General features: G+C 36.0%; 1 protein-coding gene across 1 annotated transcript; it reads left to right on the top strand.

The window, feature by feature from the left end:
• The first annotated feature begins 271 nt into the window (after positions 1-271).
• LOC110453055 (tripartite motif-containing protein 3-like) lies at positions 272-15,027 on the top strand. Its single transcript, XM_021501873.1, has 2 exons — positions 272-299; positions 11,819-15,027. The coding sequence occupies exon 2, from the start codon at positions 11,848-11,850 to the stop codon at positions 13,819-13,821; it is 1,974 nt and encodes a 657-aa protein (XP_021357548.1). The 5' UTR covers positions 272-299; positions 11,819-11,847; the 3' UTR covers positions 13,822-15,027.
• The last annotated feature ends 4,238 nt before the right edge of the window (positions 15,028-19,265 follow it).

The raw sequence follows: 19,265 nt of genomic DNA, 5'->3' as shown, positions 1-19,265 counted from the left end.
CCCCCCCCCCCTTTGTTTTTAAATGTATATCTTAAGATTAAGAAAACAGTTTCTGTAATTATAAAACGAATTTGTAAATTTTTCCTTTAAAATATGTCCTTAATGACCTTATAGCTGTAGATAGGACGTGAAAACCTATACAACCAACCAACCAACCTTAAAATTTCCGGAACTTTTATACCGCATTTCCGGTTCTAGATGTATAGGCAACATACGTGTTCGGGCGGGAAAAAGAAAGAACGAACTCTTGTTAACAAGGATGTGTCTGCGCCTTAATTATCATATCTTAAATTCGCACGGTGAGTAATTTGTGTAACAGTGTTGTTAGTATCCGTTTTATCTTCCATTAAACAGACTCGAACTTTGTATTGACAGGAATCAATATTTAAAATGCTGTCTTACTTTTACTTTACTTCACTAGAAAACGAAAGTATTTGATACCTCTGTCCCTAGTACTTGTCAGCTCTTAATAACATGCCCTTATACTTGATATCAGCAAACTATCATTAGACAGTGTTCATTTTAGCTGCCACAACCATGTGTTTTAATTGTAAGCCCAACATTTTTCAAATTCGCGGGCATGTGCAAGGCTACTTCTAGTACTAATGCACTGACAGACCAGCTTGATTTGTACATCTCGGAAACTAATACCAATATAGGAAAAATTGTCTGTCCCTTTCACAGTTGAAATTGATCCCTATACAATACCACACACCTAGCACCTAGAGCGTCAAAGTTATTTTGTTGACACTCTTTTTAGTCTAATATAGAAGAAAACAAAACTTTGTCACAAATCTCCCTAGTTAGTCCCCCATCATTTTCCGTGGGGAACTATAGGTTTGTACTCCATCATTCCGTCCTTCCGTCTGAGAAGTTTGTCTGTAATAATAATAATAATTTGAGGTTCTTATATACCGTTTTATCACAACCTAGTTCGTAGGTCATTTCAAAGCGGTTCACAAATTAATATCCGTGGTTATAGGGCCTTTGTAACCAGCCAATACTTTTCTCAACTCCCTGGGGAGCAACCAGCCGGAGCTGCCATTTCGGCGCTAACAGCTAACATTCAACAATTCTAGCACTGCCCAACCACATACTCATTTACAGCTGAGTAGACTGGAACAAGCGGTGTAAAGTATCTTGCTAAAAAATACAACACATTGCCATGCCGTGGCGCGAACCCGATACACTGAGCCACAATACGATACATATTGCGATACACCACTCACAATACGATACATCTTTAATTCTTTATTAATTTGATATACAGTTTGGTGTGGCAGCCATATTGGAATGTCCTTAATGATATTAAAACTTCTTACAAAGCTTTTGGAATTAACAATACAATTTTATATCATGCATGACATTCATTTGTTTTAATTATTATATAACATGTAGTGTACCAAAATATGTCAACATAGTGAAAATACTGTCATAAATTTGAACTCTTGAACTCTAAATTAGCTTTCCGGACATAATGCTTTCTATGGGACAGAATATCAAGTCTATCTTTTCCCCCCCAAAATATCTATCAGTCACCACCTATTCCATATTCTAATGGAGAGTTAGGTTGTTCAATTCTACTTCATATTTGTATTTTATTTTCAAATATGAGGTGGAGATGTCTTATAATAAACATGTTTTAAAGGGACATCACTGTGAAGCATATTTTTTATGTCTTTTTTTTCAAATATTACATAAACATATCAAGTGAGTCGCCTTATGGAAAATAACGATAAGATTTTGCTAATATATATTCTTAGAAATGAATAATTTTAAGATAATTATCAGGATTTCTACCTGTCTGACCAACGTTTTGTTTCAAGGATTTCCCTGTGTAACGCATACATGTGCATGGCACGCCATTTCATTGTAAAGAAAATGATTGGCCGTGGGAAGTTAGCGAGTACTGCATCAACTACGAAGCGAAAAATTGCCAAATGGTCAAAAGAATAGCACAGATTATGTTACGGAAGTATTATTGCAGGTGGGAAGTATTCAAAGGAGAAAATAACTGCCCTAGCAGGTAGGTATAGCAGTGTACAGTAGCGTACAATGGCCATGGGTGATATTTTTATACAATGAATAACCCCTGTAATTTAACATGTATCAACATTTAAAAAAAAATCAGCACTAAAATTGGCATATACATGATGAAGTGGACTATGTGGGCTTCATAATTTAAGAAAAAAAATTGAATTTGGTTTGAGACAACAGTTTTGGGCATTTACAAATCTGTGTCTACACAACAAAAGCTAGCTTTTCATGTAGTCTATTTTTGTACTCAGCACATGTGTAAATATTGTGAAAAATCCAACGGAATGACCTATGCTAAAACGTGAGTATTTCTTACAAGTAGGCAGTATTTAATTTCAGACGGGTTTTAAGAAAATAGTTACTGCTTGCAGGGGTCTAATTTTGGGTTAAAAATCTTTTTTTTGTGTGCATATTTTGGTGTTTTTTGATGTGTTTTTTGGTGTTTTTTGACTATGGTTTTCACAAGTCCCAAATCTGGGGGAAACAGTTTTTGAAAAAAAAATCAGTCTTCTTAACAAAATGAAATCAAAATGTAGTTTATAAATATGTATATATATGTAGGTGTGTTGTGCATGTTGAATTAACTATCCATGTTTATTTGAGACATGCCCTTTATTTTTAGGGTCAAGCCATTTCTACTGTTCACTAGTTGCTACCCTATACACATAGACATTTAATGTTTCTGAAATAATGCCTTTTTATGCTTGATTCAGCTTCACTTTCATTCATTATTACTTAAAACTACACAAAAACTTTAAAAAAAAGTTACATATAAAGGTCAATATATAGGTCACCTGTGGGATGTATAAAGGGGGGTAACTCATCTTTTTAACAGGCACTTCACAATTCATCATATATGTGTAATTGGTAAAGTTGATACCAAACAATAAATAATTCACAGGCTATTTCCTGATGCATTCAGACTAGATTTCAGTCTGTTTTACTTAGTTCAGCACCCGGTATCCATGGTAACTAATACATAAAGTTGTATTTATTGAAAATGGGTAAAATATCTGTTTTCATTCTAATTACGCTATTTTATATGTTTTTTTTCCACTTAATTCAGCATATAGATAAAATTAGCAAAGTCAATCATGTCAATACATTTTATTTCCATAATTACAGCTGAAGATTTTTTTTTTCCTAGTGAAATATGTTAAATTAAAAACTTCTTGGGTCACTGTCAATTCTAGGCAGGAAAGGAAACAACGGTGTTGTCATTTGTCTGATATTTGAAAATATCTGACATTTTTGTTTTGTTCATCGGTTACGGGAAGTGTGTCTGTTGCTAGTTTGTTGTGATGGCTTCCTGGTATTCATTTTGATATCAGTGAGCCTCGATAATGTCATAGATGCCCATTGATGACGTCATAGTTATGATGACATCACAGTATCTATGAAGTCATCAAACAAGACAGAAACATCATAGTATCACTGTAATGTTTTGTTTTTCACATGCATATGTTCTTCAAGCATCATATCGCACCTCATGAAAATGAAACTTTATTCATGAAAACTACAAACCTATACAAGTTTTCAATTTTCAAATTACCTCCCTTTGTTGATAGTTTGAGAGCAGAATTGGTAAAATTTCACCTCTGAGAAGAATTCATATTACTCGGTCACTATTGAAGGGAGAAAGGAAACTGATACATCGTTTTGTTTATTATGTCATTTTCCAGACATTTAAAAGGTTTTAATGAAATTTTTGGGAAAAGAAAGTGATGTATAAGGTAGCAATGTGCAGGTTGAATTCACTATCCATGTTTATCTGAGACATGCCCTTTATTTTTAGGGTCAAGCCATTTCTACTGTACACTGCTACCTTTGTACTGTGCATGTATTCCTCCGGATAGCCGGTATCAAGCTGAAATGGAATCCACAGAAATGCTGTTTATGTTATGAATAAATATTTTATAATATCAACCTCGCTAGTATCTTTGTCTAAGCTGGAACATAGATGAACTTATTTTGTTATGTTCATGGACAGGTATCAGAAAGAATTTACGTTGCATTTCTATATACGGTAGTTTATGTGAAAGTAAGAGATAAGTGACTGGTTAGTTTGACTTTACTATGGGGCCCTCCAAGGGATAACTGTTGTACTGTGATGTCGTATACTCTCCTCTAGATTTGTCGGTACTCGGGGTCAAATAAAATATGTGCACAATTAGATTTACATAATTTATCATATTCCCGGTTCAGTAAAATGGTATGATTTAATTATATTGCGTATAATTATAAGTACGATTTTTTTTTATTCACATGCAAGATTTAAATTTATCAAAATGACAGTTCAACCTTTTTAATTGTAATGTTTCAATAGTTCATGTTTCCACATGATGTTGACTTAGAATGTATGATCATGCAACAACTTTTGTCAATAAATAAGTATGTCTCCCCTTTTAAACCGTTAAAGATATCTTGATGAAACTTTAGGTATGCATGCATCACCCACAGGAGGTGTGCAGTACACTGAAATTAGGTCACTGTGACCTTCACCTCAAGGTCAAAGGTCAAATAAGTGTACATTTTCAGTAAATTCTTGTCCGGCCTGTACATTTCTAACCGTTAAAGATATCTTAATCAAACTTGAAGTATACCTGCATCACCCACAGAAAGTGTGCAGTGCACTGGAACTAGGTCTCGTGCCCCATTATATACAGAGTTATGGCCCTTTGTTTAATTTTAATGCCGAAGTTTGTCCAGAGCATAAGTTCTATGTTATTTCACCTACGTTGACCATACTTACCATATTGATGTATCTTGGGAAGGCGGAATTTCTCACACTAAAATCAGATTTTATGCCCCCACTATATACAGAGTTATGGACCTTTGTTTATTTTTAATACCGAAGTTTGTCCATGGCATAACTTCAAAACTATTAAAGATATCTTAATCAAGCTTGGAAGTATTCCTGCATCACTCACAGAAGGTGTGCAGTGCACTGGAATAAGGTCGTGCATCACTATATACAGAGTTATGGCCCTTTGTTTATTTTTAATACCGATGTTTGTCCACGGCATAACTTCCATGTTATTAGGGCCCGCATCGAAGATGCAGGTGCCCTATACTAATTCATCCGTCCGTACATCACAATCAAACAAGGTATCAACTGACTAAATATCAAGGTAACTGGGTCAAAGGTCAAGTTCAAATTTTGTATCTTTTTCCTGATGAACATTATGTTATGACATTATGAAGCAAAGTTGGTTGGAATTTAACAAAGAGTCAATTGACTTAAGGTCAAGGTCACTGGGTCAAAGGTTAAGGTCAAATTCAGTATCTTTTCACTGGGGAACCTTTTGTTATAACACTTTGAAGCAAAATTGGTCGGAATTAAACAAGGAGTCGGTTGACCAAAGGCCAAGGTCAAATTTTGTTTCTTTTCCCTGATGAACAATTTGTTATGACATTATGAAGCAAAATTGGTTGGAATTTAACACAGAGTCAACTGACTTAAGGTCAAGGTCACTGGGTCAAAGGTTAAGGTCAAATTCAGTATCTTTTCACTTGGGAACATTTTATTATGACACTTTGAAGCAAAGTTGGTCGGAATTAAACAAGGAGTCAGTTGACAAAAGGTCTGGGTCAAAGGTGAAGGTCAAATTCAGTATCTTTTTACTGGTGAACATTTTATTATGAAACTTTGAAGCAATGTTGGTCAGAATTAAACAAGGAGTCATTTGACCAAACGCCAAGGTCACTTGGTCAAAGATCGAGGTCAAATTTTGTATCTTTTCACTGATGAACATTTTGTTATGACATTATGAAGCAAAGTTGGTTGGAATTTAACAAGGAGTCAACTGACTTAGGTCAATGTCACTGGGTCAATTTCAAGGTCAGATATTGCATCTTTTTACTGATGAACATTTTTTGTATGTTATTATGAAGCAAAGTTGTTCAGAACTTAACACAGAGTCGACTAATCAAAGGTCAAGGTTACGGGTTCCAAAGGTTCAAGGTCAATGTCTAGTTTTGTATTTTTCACTGATGAACATTTTGTTATGATATTATGAAGCAAAATTGGTCGGAATTGAAGAATGGGTTAACTGACCAAAGATCAGGGTCACTGGGTTAAAAGTCAAGGTCATTTAGGTGCAAAGGTCAAAGACAAAGTGGATCTCTTACTTTGACCCTGGCTCTTGATGGGGGAAGTATTTAAGGTGAAATAAAACAAATCAAAGCTAACAAATGAGTATTGCACCGGTATTTACATTTCTGTTAGCCCAGCAAATATGGAAGTGGAAGGAAACAAGACTCAAATCATAGTAAAATGTATATTTTGCTTCCTTGCCATTGTCAAAATGAAGTCCAAATGTCAAACATCAAGTTCAGCTATATGGGCAGATTGCTTCTTGATGATTATGGGGGATATATTGCCACAAGACGGGGCCCTTACTGACATGTCGGTGTTTTAGTTTCACCTACGTAGACCAAACTTGCTGAAGTTTTAATTTATCTTGGGTAAATAGGATTGTCAAATTCTTAATTGGGTCTTGTGCACCACTATATAAAGTGATATGGCCCTTTGTTATTTTTTTCTATTGGCTAATAAGGGGAGACATATGTTTTTGTTCGCAAAAACAAAATTCTAGTTAATTTTCGACTTCAGATAGAATGGAACAGGCATTGAAAACAGGGGGGAAAGGTCATTTGCTTACGCTGTAGAAATGGCGCGTGCTACTGATAACTACGGCTTCTGTTTCAGACAAAAGGAACTTATTAAAGAAAAGTTATCTCAACATAAAAAGGGTCCATTTACAAGTATGCTTTAATCCCTGTAAAACATATAATTATCAAGTATCCCAAAACGTTCCATATCCAACACATATTTTACATGTACACGTAGTTGTTTTGCCATACAGTTTATTGTGTGTGATGGCTAATATGACTTACTAAGTGTTAATGTACATGAATACAGTGAAAATGGGAAAGAGAGTATACATGAATAAATATATATGCATGGTCTGGAAATAAAGTGGCTGAAGACATTGAGTTGTAATAAAAAAAATCACAAACATTTCTCTTTCTTTTTATACATGTCAATGCATATATTTAAGGATTGACCTTCATTTTGATTGCGTATATGGTAATATGAATGCAGTTGGCAACGAACATATTCTATGGAGCGCTTAAGCGCTCCATAAAGAATATGTTCGTTGCCAACTGCGTTCATACTACCGCATACGCAGTTAAACTGAAGATCAATTCTTATATTTACATATGTTCGTACCATGATGGTACACTCAGAATAAAGCTAACTCCAATACATTTGCTTTTATATTGGTACAAAACCTCCGTAACGTGCGTAAATCCAAACAAATGAACAGCCTACAGCCTGCGAGCAGCGATGGATCTCCAACGTTACCATTATGACGTCACAATGTAAATTACGTCATCAATAGGAAACAATGGTCTCCAAGGAATCTCACTGCGTATACGGTAATGTATACGCAGTCACGGTTTACACAGCTTCAATGGGAGCGAATGTAAATATACAGGCGTAAGCGATTTTTATTTGTAAATTTATGATACATAAGTGCATGCGGTTGTGTTTAAAGGGACGTCTCGTGAAGAGCCATATTTTTTTATTGAATGTGTTGTATGCACTTCCACTTATGTTACTTTGTTATCCCTACATTCATAGTCCTTTCCAAATGTCCAGTTTGACCACTTGAATTGTTCGGGAAAGCCCTGTTAAAAATAGCGCCAATAACGTCACATGACGGTTTTGAATCGAAGCAGTAAACACAGGTAATCTGACCGAAAGCCAAGTTTTCCAATGAGGCCCCCAGTGTAGACAACTGCAACTTCTTGCTGCACTATGAAACCAAAGAATATGATTTGAAACTTATTGAATCCCCTTAGCAGAAAGTATTCATCATCAGAAGATAATTGCACACATGCCAATTTTCAAAATTTCAATGAAGAAATATTTGTTGGCATCTCAGCATTATTTATAGACACCAGGAAATATCTATTACCGGAATGTTACCGGTACACATGGGTAAATGTTTTTCCTCAACCATGGGACAAACCTTTCTGTAAAAAGGAATATTCACAAGACGAATGTCTCTTTTCAAATGTTTTCATAAAGTGTATATATGCATTGATGTATACTGGAAACACTCTGTCTGTCTGTCTGTCTGTCCGTCTGTCTGTCTGTAGACAAAAAACTGTACCTCCTACTCCACCTAGGTTTATGCATGGATTTTGATTTGCACATGTTAAACCTCAAATGAACTTGTGTCTCCCAGAACGCCATTATGATCCAATATTAAGTTATGACCCTTGACTTCTGTTGACGGTGCATTACGTTACTGAAATGGCTAAGTTAAAATCTGACTAATTTCTGAGGTCATGGGGTCAAAGGTCAGGAATGAATTACTTTACTGAAATGGCTAAATATCTTTGAAACAGTAGGAACTTTGTATGCACAAATGCAATCTACTCTACTGATAGCTTCTGACGTTGTTGGGTAAGGGTCACGAAAGAATATAGTTACTGACATGACTAATTATCTCGTAAAAAGTAAGTGTTTTGTATACACATATACATTAGAGTATTGTAGCCAATAATGCAGGCTATTTTATGACAAACTTCTAAGATCATGTGATTAAAGGTCACGGATGCATTATGTTACTGCAATGGCTATTTATCACAGAAATGGTAGGTATTTTGTATACACATACCTTGGAGTAAATGAAGCATTGATGCAAGCTACATTGACATCAATTTCTATATATTTTTTCCCTTGTTTACTTAGCCCCTTCAAGGCAACAAGCAGCCGGAATACAGGGGATATTATTTAGCCCATAGGTGACAGTTTTATTTTTTTTGAAATTATATGAAAATAAATATATTATTGGTCACCTACCCAAAAACCCCTTTTGGCTCCTATATTATATTGGATGATATTAATTTGGGTTTGTCTGTCTGTTGCGCTTCGTTTCCGTGCAATAACTACAACAAATGTTAACCGATTTTCTTCAAACTTGGTCACAGGGTTTAATGCCTTAAGGGCTTGCCCAGGGGAGAAAAAGGTACATTTGAGGTACACTTTTTGGGGTACCTAANATTTCCGTGCAATAACAAATGTTAACCGATTTTCTTCAAACTTAGTAACAGGGTTTAACGCATTAAGGGCTCGGCCAAGTTTGACAACAACTTTAATCGGATTCATTTGGCAGAGTCATTATCTGCAGTTTCCGCTTAATAACTCTAGCTATTATTAGATAGGGCTTTTTTTTCTTCGAGTTTCAAGCTATACATTATGTCTCAACAGCACCATACTCACATGTTTAAACCTAATCTCATCTGTCTATCTGTCAGGCGTCAACTATTTACATAACTAATTTATGACTTTTTCTTAATAACCAAAATGTCAAGAGTGATGATATTAGGCCAGTAGCTGGCTAAGATGGAGAGCTACCAAGGGTGTTAACATCAATGACCTTCACCCTTATTAAGGGGTCACAGGGGTCACAGGGTTCAAATGTGTTTAAAACATTTCAAAGGTGTTTTGCAAATAACCAACATTCCTCTTTAAGCGTAACATGATAAGATAAAGAGCTCCTATGCTATATTAATTGACTTACCTTCATTATTAAGGTCACAGGGTTCAAATACATTGAATACATTCAAATGACTCCTTCTGGATAAGCAAAAGGTCTAGCGTGGTAATATTTAATCAGATACATGTTCCAATCAAGAGATATAATGTTTGATCAAATAAATGACACTTCACCTATTTTCGAGGTCACAGGGGTCAGACGTGTTGAAGCATTTAAATGACTTCTTCTTGTATCCAAAAGGCATTATAAGGATGTTGCTATTCGACAATAACATTCTCAGATGAAGAACTATCATGTCTGTTCATATGAATGACTTTGACCCACTATCAAGATCACATTGTCAAAAGTGTATAAACCTTCAAATAACCTCTGATGATATGTGGTAAGGATGAAAGGCTATTATGTATATTTGTAATCTTGATTACCTTGAATTATTTTGATATAGTTATGATATTTGCCTGTATGTTTATGCTATTCCACTTTTAAGGTCACGGGTGTGACAATAATACCACGTGAGTGATGTTGGCCCAATGGGCCTATGTAAACTCTTTTGGTCCTTTAGAGATGCGTCCTTAGTCCACCATTCATTGGTCAATCTGTCCATCCATCGTCAGCTTGTCTTTTGTCAAGAACGTCGAAATAGATTCTGACCAAATTTGGTCGGGAGTATTGTTCTGCAATGGATTATCTAACCATGTAAATAATATTTGATAGATATCATGCAATATCGACAACAAGTGTTGTTTAGAAGATGCCTGATTGACAGTATTTTTTAAATTACTTGCTGTTTTTATTTTTTGGTCCAAAGGGCGATGTGAGCTTATGTCGTATTGCGTTGTCCGTCGTCCGTTTTTCAACTTTTTCTTTTAACGACTTCTTCTGAAGAACTGGAGGACATAGGGTCATGGTATTTGGCCAGTAGGTACCTGGTATGAAGTGCTATAAAGTTTCCTTATTAAAATGACCTTGACTTACTTTCAAAGTCACAGCATTCAAATATGATAAAAACTTCAAACAAAAATATCCTTAGAACCATTTACACTAGAGTCATGATAATTGAGAATGTTATGTAGACCAGCAATGGAAATCTTTTTCTTTATTACAGTAATGAGTTCAAATATCAACTTTAAGTGCTAGCCTGAGTCAAACAACAACATGGGTTAAAAGACTTGACAATCTTCTTCTCAAGTTCCATAAGACCCAGGTTCATGATATTCGGCCATTTGGTACCTGGGATGGAGTGCTATAAAGTTTCCTCATTAAAATGACTTTGACCTACTTTCAAGGTCACAGGGGTCAAATATGTTAAAAAATGCATACAACAAAATCTTCAGAACCATTTGGACTAGAGTCATGATACTTGAGTATGTTATGAATACAAGCAGTACAAATCATTTTCTTGATCACATTAATGAGGTCAAAGGTCAACTTTAAGTGCTAGTCGGGGTTCAAACGTCAACATTGGTAGTTCCATAAGGCCCAGGGTCATAATATTTGGCCAGTAGGTACCTGGGATGTATCGCTATAAAGTTTCCTCATTAAAATGACCTTGGCTTACTTTCAAGGTCAAAGGGGTATAATATGTTAAAATCTTTAAACAATAATATCCTAAGAAGCATTTGGTCTTGAGTCATGATACTGGGTATATTATGTAGACCAGCTTTGAATAGTTTTCTTTATCATAGTAATAAGGTCAAATATCACCTTTAAGTGCTAGCCGGAGTCAACAAATTAAAATTTCAAATTTGAAACAACAATATCTTAAGAACTATTTAAGAGATGTTAAAATGTCTTGTGTTCTAGTTTCCAAATTTCGTCTAAAGTTACCTATATGTCAGTTTCATGTAACAAAAGAAACAGGTAAGCGATACAGGCCCTCTGGGCCTCTTGTTATTTTGACTCTTAATATTATTTTAAGTTTTGGTCATGTTTACATTAAAAAAAATAATTGGTGACATCGTTTTATGAAATCGAGCTTTATTACTTATTAAGTATACAAGATGATACTTTGGAATGACAACGGTAATTTACAACTATGGCATAAATTACATTTGTCAAAGAATACTGTTTCAGATCATCTCGCAGAACACAATGTATAACACTTGCACCGTACATAAAACTGTAATTTACATAAACATTCTTTAGATAGGGAGACAATCAGTAATATATAAATCGAATAATCACGTGCTTATCTACATTTCCAGGTTAAAGTTGAACCAAGCTGAACCTCATAATGGCTGAAGGCGGACCCTGTCCGGAACTAGACTTACACTTACTAGAGTGTCCAATCTGTCTTGAGCGACTTCGGCAACCGAAGTCCTTACCATGTCTCCACTGCTTCTGTCAGGATTGTCTCGGGACCTACATCATTAAAGAGTTGTCTGGTAAGATGGCGTCTGGGACATCCTTTCCGTGTCCAGTTTGTAGAGGGATGGCCACGCCTGTCAATCAAGCGGAAACCAAGGAAAACTGGACTAAACAGTTCCCAACTAATGGTGTGATCCAAGAACTGATCAAGCTTAAGGAACAGTCGTCTGGACCACTGTACTGTACACCTTGTCAAACAAAAGGAAATCTGTCCAATCCTGCCAAGTTCTGGTGTAAGAAAATGGAATCCGGTTTTTGTGAGACTTGTAAAGTGGATCACCATGATATCATACATATTGAATGTGATATTTTAGATATTAACAGGCACGGCAGACATAGACTAAAACAGAACACATCTGTTCCTCACTGTGACCAACACGACGATAATATGGTTTGGTACTGTGAAGATCACAAACTTCTGGGCTGTAGCATATGCGTTTTAGAAGACCATAGACGTTGTGAAGCAGTCACAACTGCGACGAAATACATTCAGAAGCTAAAATCAGGATCTCAACTGACAGATATGCAGGCAGCACTACAGAAAGGTGCAGATGTCATGCACTCTTTAGTGAAGGACTTCGACGAACAGCTCCAAGTCATGTTAAAGAACCAAGATATCGCTCTCCAGAGTATTACAGATCTACGCCAAAGGATCGACAAACGACTTGACGAGCTTCAGAAGGACTGCACAGACAAGTTGATCGCATTGTCCAAATACGAAAAGAGGAAATTAGACGACTCCCTACGGCAATGCGAACGTCTAAAGAACAGTATGCTAAATACACTGAAGTCGTCCATTAAAGCTACAGAGGGAAACGATAACACTGAAACGATAGTGTTGTATCAGAGAGGACAGGCTGAAGTGGAGTCGTGTAAGACCCTGGTCATGGAGATGAACGAATCTTTCGCGTCCGTCAGTATTCACCATCAGACCGAACCCGAACTTGTAACATTTGGTAATGGCGCAATGGGGAATATCGTCATTGAGAAACCACCACGACGTTTTCCTGAGAGTCATGGTTACCTAGTTTCACCAATGTCCGGGCGTCGCGTGAGAGAAGTACAACAGTTTGATATAAAAACTACATCAGATGAGGACGATTGTAGAGCAGTTGGCGTTGTGTACCTTCCGTATAATCAAATAGTAGTAAGTGATCTCAACAACGAAAAGCTGAAGCTGTTTACAGATAAAGGACAGTACCTCGATGAGTTGACCATTCAAGGAAGTCCATTTGATATGTGTTTTGTGAACGACAACACAGTGGCTGTAACAGTTAGCAGCCCTGGTGGTATCCATGTTGTGAAAGTCGAAAACTCAAAAATGTCACTTTCTTCCGAAATCTGTTTACCAGATGGTAAACACTGCTGGGGCGTAACCCATATCAACGGAAGATTTGTCGTTTGTACAGACACAGAGGAATCTGAAGTGTACAGTGTAACACAGGACGGCACCGCTGAGCTGTTACATCAGTATAGTGGCAAGTGTTATTTCCTCTCACATGACCCAACAAATGAAGACATACTGGTCAGCTGCCACACCAGTACCGATGGGAAAGCTGTGCTGTCCAGACTCGCGGCTGACAAACGTCGCAAGGATGTGATGCAAAGAGGTGTCGTGAGTTCAGCTGCAGGAGTAATCGTTGATAGGGAGGGCAGCATCTACGTGTGTGGCTTTGCATCGGACAACGTCGTGCAAATGTCTGGGGACGGGACACACGTCAGGGAACTGCTGACGTCATCAGATGGAATAAAGCGCCCATTCGCAGTAGCTGTTTGTGGTGACATGTTTGTACTCACTGCAGATCAGACTAACTACGTCCGCTTGTTTCAGCTTTATTAAGCTAACTACAACTCGTCTCGATTACCTATAGATCTATTCACGTACCAGTAATATTTTACGGCATTATTCACGATGAACCACTCTATTAAGAACCAGAGGACCACTCTACCGCGTCCGCCAAATCCAGGACACCACTCTCGGTACACATATCCTCTGTGCAACCCTGAAATATGCCAAGAAAAATCGAAGTCGCTTTACTAAACAAATTACGGATGATACTAGTCGACTAGTCTGATATCTGTTATCAGATTAAATGAGTCTTGTAAAATCCACAGGCTCTGAAGTTGGGTGTTGCTCCTCTGTATTCTTCAAAGTACAGGTGTCAGCCTAACGAATGGTCATGTTTTCTTATATGAAACCAATCCAAAAGCCAACCGCGAGCATTAGTGTTTGTTATAACATATGTTAAGGGATGCGGAGAAGTAACGTATGTCGTGAGAGGAACCAATCGATTTCAAAGATGATTATGTATTTAAATTCCAGTAGAGTGACATGTTATCAAGGATAGACTGTTCTGATGTTTACCGTATCAATGGTTGGAATAATGTACGTAAAATCTATATTGAAGACTTTGTATATACGTGTATATAGTGTTCTTTTCTGTAAACACCAGGCATTATGTGCCTATCACAAAACTCGGAAACAAGTTTTCGTTATGGTTTGATCTATAGCTTCTTATAATAAACTTGTTAACTGTTCTCACTTGATTAAAAAGCCCGCCGATGAATCGTTAATAATGTTTGTCGATAACACAAGGTAAGAGTAATCATTTGGCAGGCTCCGTTTGAACTTAGCTTCTGGTTTGACCTTTTTATTGAAAAAGTAATATGGTTAAAATTGAACAATAGAGATTTTCTGATCGAGAAGTGTAAAACCAGGAAAGAAACATGCAAAACAAGCGAACAGGACGAACCTTCTGATAGTAGCGCAATTTCATATGGAATATGTAAAAGATCTTTGTTATATTATTCAAGTATTTAGAAACACAGATAACAAAATGTTAATGTCAAGATGCCAGACTAAATGCACTATTTTTTATCGTTTTAAAATGAAACATGCCCAACAAAGGACCAATGGAAGCCTACATGTTACATTTGAAGGATATTTGCGGTCACCTTTATCAGATCTACGAAGAATGATCTTTGACACTCCTCGCCCTTTATTTTCCTTGGCCATTGGTAGTGAAGCTAAGACTCCTGGTACAATTACAACGTATTGGCAGTTAATGTGTAACCACTTCTAACAAAAATGATTTTCCTATGGTGTAGTTTATTATGTCTGGAGCATCAATATTTTGCGTATGTACAGGAAGGCAGGTAACTCGTTTGACATGCTAGTCTTGTCCAGACTTTGTTGTTTATGTTCTTCTGTTCAAGGCAGTGTACATATAGGATGTCGTCAGTTACATGTACCACGAAACTAACTTTATTTCGCATTTGCTGAAAAGACGAAATAAATCCATACAAAAACGTAAAGCATTTGTTTTTCTTTATATACATGAAGTTTGTATAATTTTCACTTATCATTAATTTTGCTATGTGGAATTTTCACTTACCCCTCAATGGAAATCGTTGACACATCGCGAGAATATTTCCCTGCTTATCATCAAAAACAATTGAACGGCAAGTCACATGTCGTGCAAAGCAACGAACATATCTATAAGATGAAGCTGTTGGTATTCTCTTCAACTAAGAGAAACATCGCAAATATTATTTCACAGATGCATTGTATTCATGAAGTTGACGTTATTTGAAGCACATAATCCTTGTAAACTTATTCTAAATGTTTAATCAGTTACGTATGAACACGTTTAGGATAGTTGTATGGCAAGCCAACTTAACATTTATTTAAGGAGCAATGCCGATCCTGTATTTCATCGAATTATATAAGATATCTCATAGTATATGAGATATATTATATACTATATGATATCTTATATACTATATGAGATATCTTATATACTATATGAGATATCTTATATACTTTATGAGATATCTTATATAGAAATTAAATGAGATGCTATATAAGATATCTTATATGATATATAAGATATCTTATATGATATATAAGATATCTCATTTAATGTTCTATATAAGATATCTCATATAGCTATATAAGATATCTTATACAATTAAAGGCTCGTTACTAAATAAGATATCTTATATAGGAACGAGATTTTAACAAAATGTCGAAAATGAACTCTCCCCGTCCGGAATATCTCGAGGATCTACGTAGGGACAGTAGGCTTGTTGTAACAACACGTGTTCCTGTCGCCGCCATTATGTCTGAGCCCACTTCAAGAGTGCGGGAAATGGCAGCCTCTGCTTTGGCCGCTATAAGAGAGACAAGGCGAGCTAGGCCTAGGGAAAATACAGCATCCGTACCATCCCTCTCCGCCATTGCGCCCAATGCAATCCTGAATGTGCTCCGAATGATTCTCGAGGGAGAAATTAGTTTCTGGTTTTTAATGCCACGAAATATCATTCTATATCAGATATCTTATATAGCAACGATATTTCAATTATATAAGATATCTTATATAGCTATATGAGATGTCTTATATATTATATGATATATCTTCTATAGAAAATTAAATGAGATATCTTATATGCGATATAAGATATATAGCTATATAAGATTATATACGATATAAGATATCTTATCTATCATATAAAATATCTTGTATAGCATCTCATTTAATTTCTATATAAGATATCTCATATAGTATATAAGATATCCTATATATTATATAAGATATCTCATATACTATATAAGATATCTCATATAATATATGATATATCTTATATACGATATAAGATATCGTATATACGATATCAGATATCTTAAATAGTATATAAGATATCGCATATGCTATATAAGATATCTTATATAATTCGATGAAATACAAGATCGACATTGCTCCTTGAATAAATGTTAAGTTGGCTTGCCATATAGTTGGCTATACTGCATTTAAATACAAATCAATGCATATATAGTAATAACCTTAAACAAAATCTGCTAAAGGCGCCCACCTTCCACAATGTAGCGCTAACCGCTTCGGTGATTTACCACGGGTGGCAGAATCATATAAACTTTTAATATTAAAGGTTTAAAATGAAAAAGAAAATGTATTAGTTGCAATTGCCAAATGATTTGTTATGACGTGCATTGATTTTGGGTAGAAGTGATCACGAATTTCAATATTTTGTAAGCATTTTGATGGCGTTGCATTACCGAAATGGAGGGATATGGAAAATCGTACCGAGAATCTCGGCTATTGCGCGTCTGTAGATGATAAATTCAAATTATTTCCAGTCAAATTTAACTACCTATCTGTTACATCTAGCTTTTTTGGGTTATAAAGAATGCATATATGGGTCCATTCTCCCGAAATAATGCCAATTTAAGGTCCATTGTCCTCCATTTCGGTAACGAAGATCGTGCCATGAGTGCGTTATTTTGAAAAATTAATTTAAAATAGATGTAAAAAAAAATAAACGCCCAATTTTCTACATATGACTCCAGTTGGTGACAAAGAATGCATATTAGGGTCCATTCTCTTGAAATAATGCCAATTTAAAGCCCATTTCCCTCCATTTCGGTAGTTCAACTCCATTTCGGTAAATACTCCAACCGAAAAATATATTGTATACATTAGGGTAGAAACGCTGCTTCTATTTTTTTAAACAACTAATCATTTTTGTCTTTCATCATATTTCATACGACTGCATACCAATGACAGGTGACCATTACACAAGATAGCCATTCATTCCTGTGCGTCAATGTCATTCGACTCATTTTGCTTTAAATATTGATTCCTGTCAATACAAAGTTAGAGTCCGTTTAATTGAAGATAAACCTGATACTTACACCACTGTTACACATATTACTCACCGTGCGAACTTAAGATATGATAATTAGGCGCAGACAGATCTGTGTTTTCATGACACAATGGGTACTACCTTTTTCCCGCCCGAACACGGATGTTGCCTATACGAAAATAAGCAAAGAACCGGAACTGCGGTATAAACGTTCCGGAAATTTTAAGGTTGGTTGGTTGTATAGGTTTTCACGTCCTATCTACAGATATAAGGCCATTTAGGACGTATTTTAAAGGATACTTTTACAAATTCGTTTTATAATTACAGAAACTGTTTCCTTAATCTAAGATATTTATAGTTATGATCAGGTATGTTTTAATTTATATATATATATATTTACATAATATAAAAAGAAAAATTCTCAACAACGAGTCTTTAGTCATACAAGCATATAATTCCTATTGGTTCTTTAGAACAAATCCTTTGAAATGTTGTTGACTTCTGTGACCTTTAAAGTAGGTTGAGGTCATTTTAATTTGCAAACTTTAGTGAGCTCAATCCCACGAAGCCACCAGCCAAACATTATATTTTTATGCCTTTCGATTATTCAGAAGAAGTCGTTAACAGTTTTTGACATATTTGACCGCTATGACCTTGAAAGTAGGTCAAGGTAATTTTCATTCTCAAACTTTGTCGGGCTCTATCGCAGGAAGCCATCAGCCAAATATGAAGATTATATACCTTTTAGTTCTTCAGCAGAAGTCGTTTGAAGCGTTTGACATATTTGACCGCTGTGACCTTGAAAGTAGGTCAAAGTCATTTTCATTTTCAAACTTTGTTGGGCTCTATCGTAAGAAGCCATCAGCCAAATATAAAGATTCTATACCCTTTCAGTTCTTCAGAAGAAGTTGTTTGAAGAGTTTGACACATTTTACCCCTGTGACCTTGCAAATAGGTCAAGGTCATTTTCGTTCTGAAACTTTGTCGGGCTCCTACCAACGAAGCTTTCGGTCAAATAGCATGGCTCTATGCCTGTTCGTTTTTTAGAAGAAATTTGTTTTTAAAGGAAAAGTTGACGGACGACAGACGGACGACGGACGCCGCACCATGACATAAGCTCACTTGCCTTTCGGTCAGGTGCGATAAAAAATTTAATTATTTTATCAATTTATATCTGCAAAAATAAATTAGGCTTGGGCACATAATTCATGCTTGAACAGCGAACAGGTTCATGAAAACGGACGCAGTACTTCTTTAATGCTTTCAATTCATAGCATTAAGGGGCTTTATGCATCTCCCCTTCTGTTTCAAACTAGTTTAGACCAATTAAGATTTGCATCATTTTTGCCCCTAGCATCACAGGTAAGTCCTAAAAGGAAGAAACATATGTATGGTACGTAGCAGTGTAATAATTATTTTTTTGGCATACTGTATCTGTTACTTAATACACGTGCAATCACATGTTCATCTCTCCAAGATATAAGGTGGTAGACTCAGCTGGTGAATTTCTTAGTTATCGAGTGTTGCAGTAACGTTAAGCCTAATTTGGAATTCCACCCTTTTGGCCCCGAGCACCACCGATGAGGGACGACAAAGCTGTATAGTGGTATACTGTATTCTCAT

This window comes from Mizuhopecten yessoensis, unplaced genomic scaffold (genome assembly GCF_002113885.1).
Source record: "Mizuhopecten yessoensis strain PY_sf001 unplaced genomic scaffold, ASM211388v2 scaffold7085, whole genome shotgun sequence".
Taxonomy (NCBI): domain Eukaryota; kingdom Metazoa; phylum Mollusca; class Bivalvia; order Pectinida; family Pectinidae; genus Mizuhopecten; species Mizuhopecten yessoensis.
This window is presented reverse-complemented; position numbering and strand designations above follow the sequence as displayed.

Bases quoted from the DNA above. Each gene is read 5' to 3' on its own strand.
- LOC110453055 (XM_021501873.1), top strand. From the start codon at position 11,848: ATGGCTGAAGGCGGACCCTGTCCGGAACTAGACTTACACTTACTAGAG.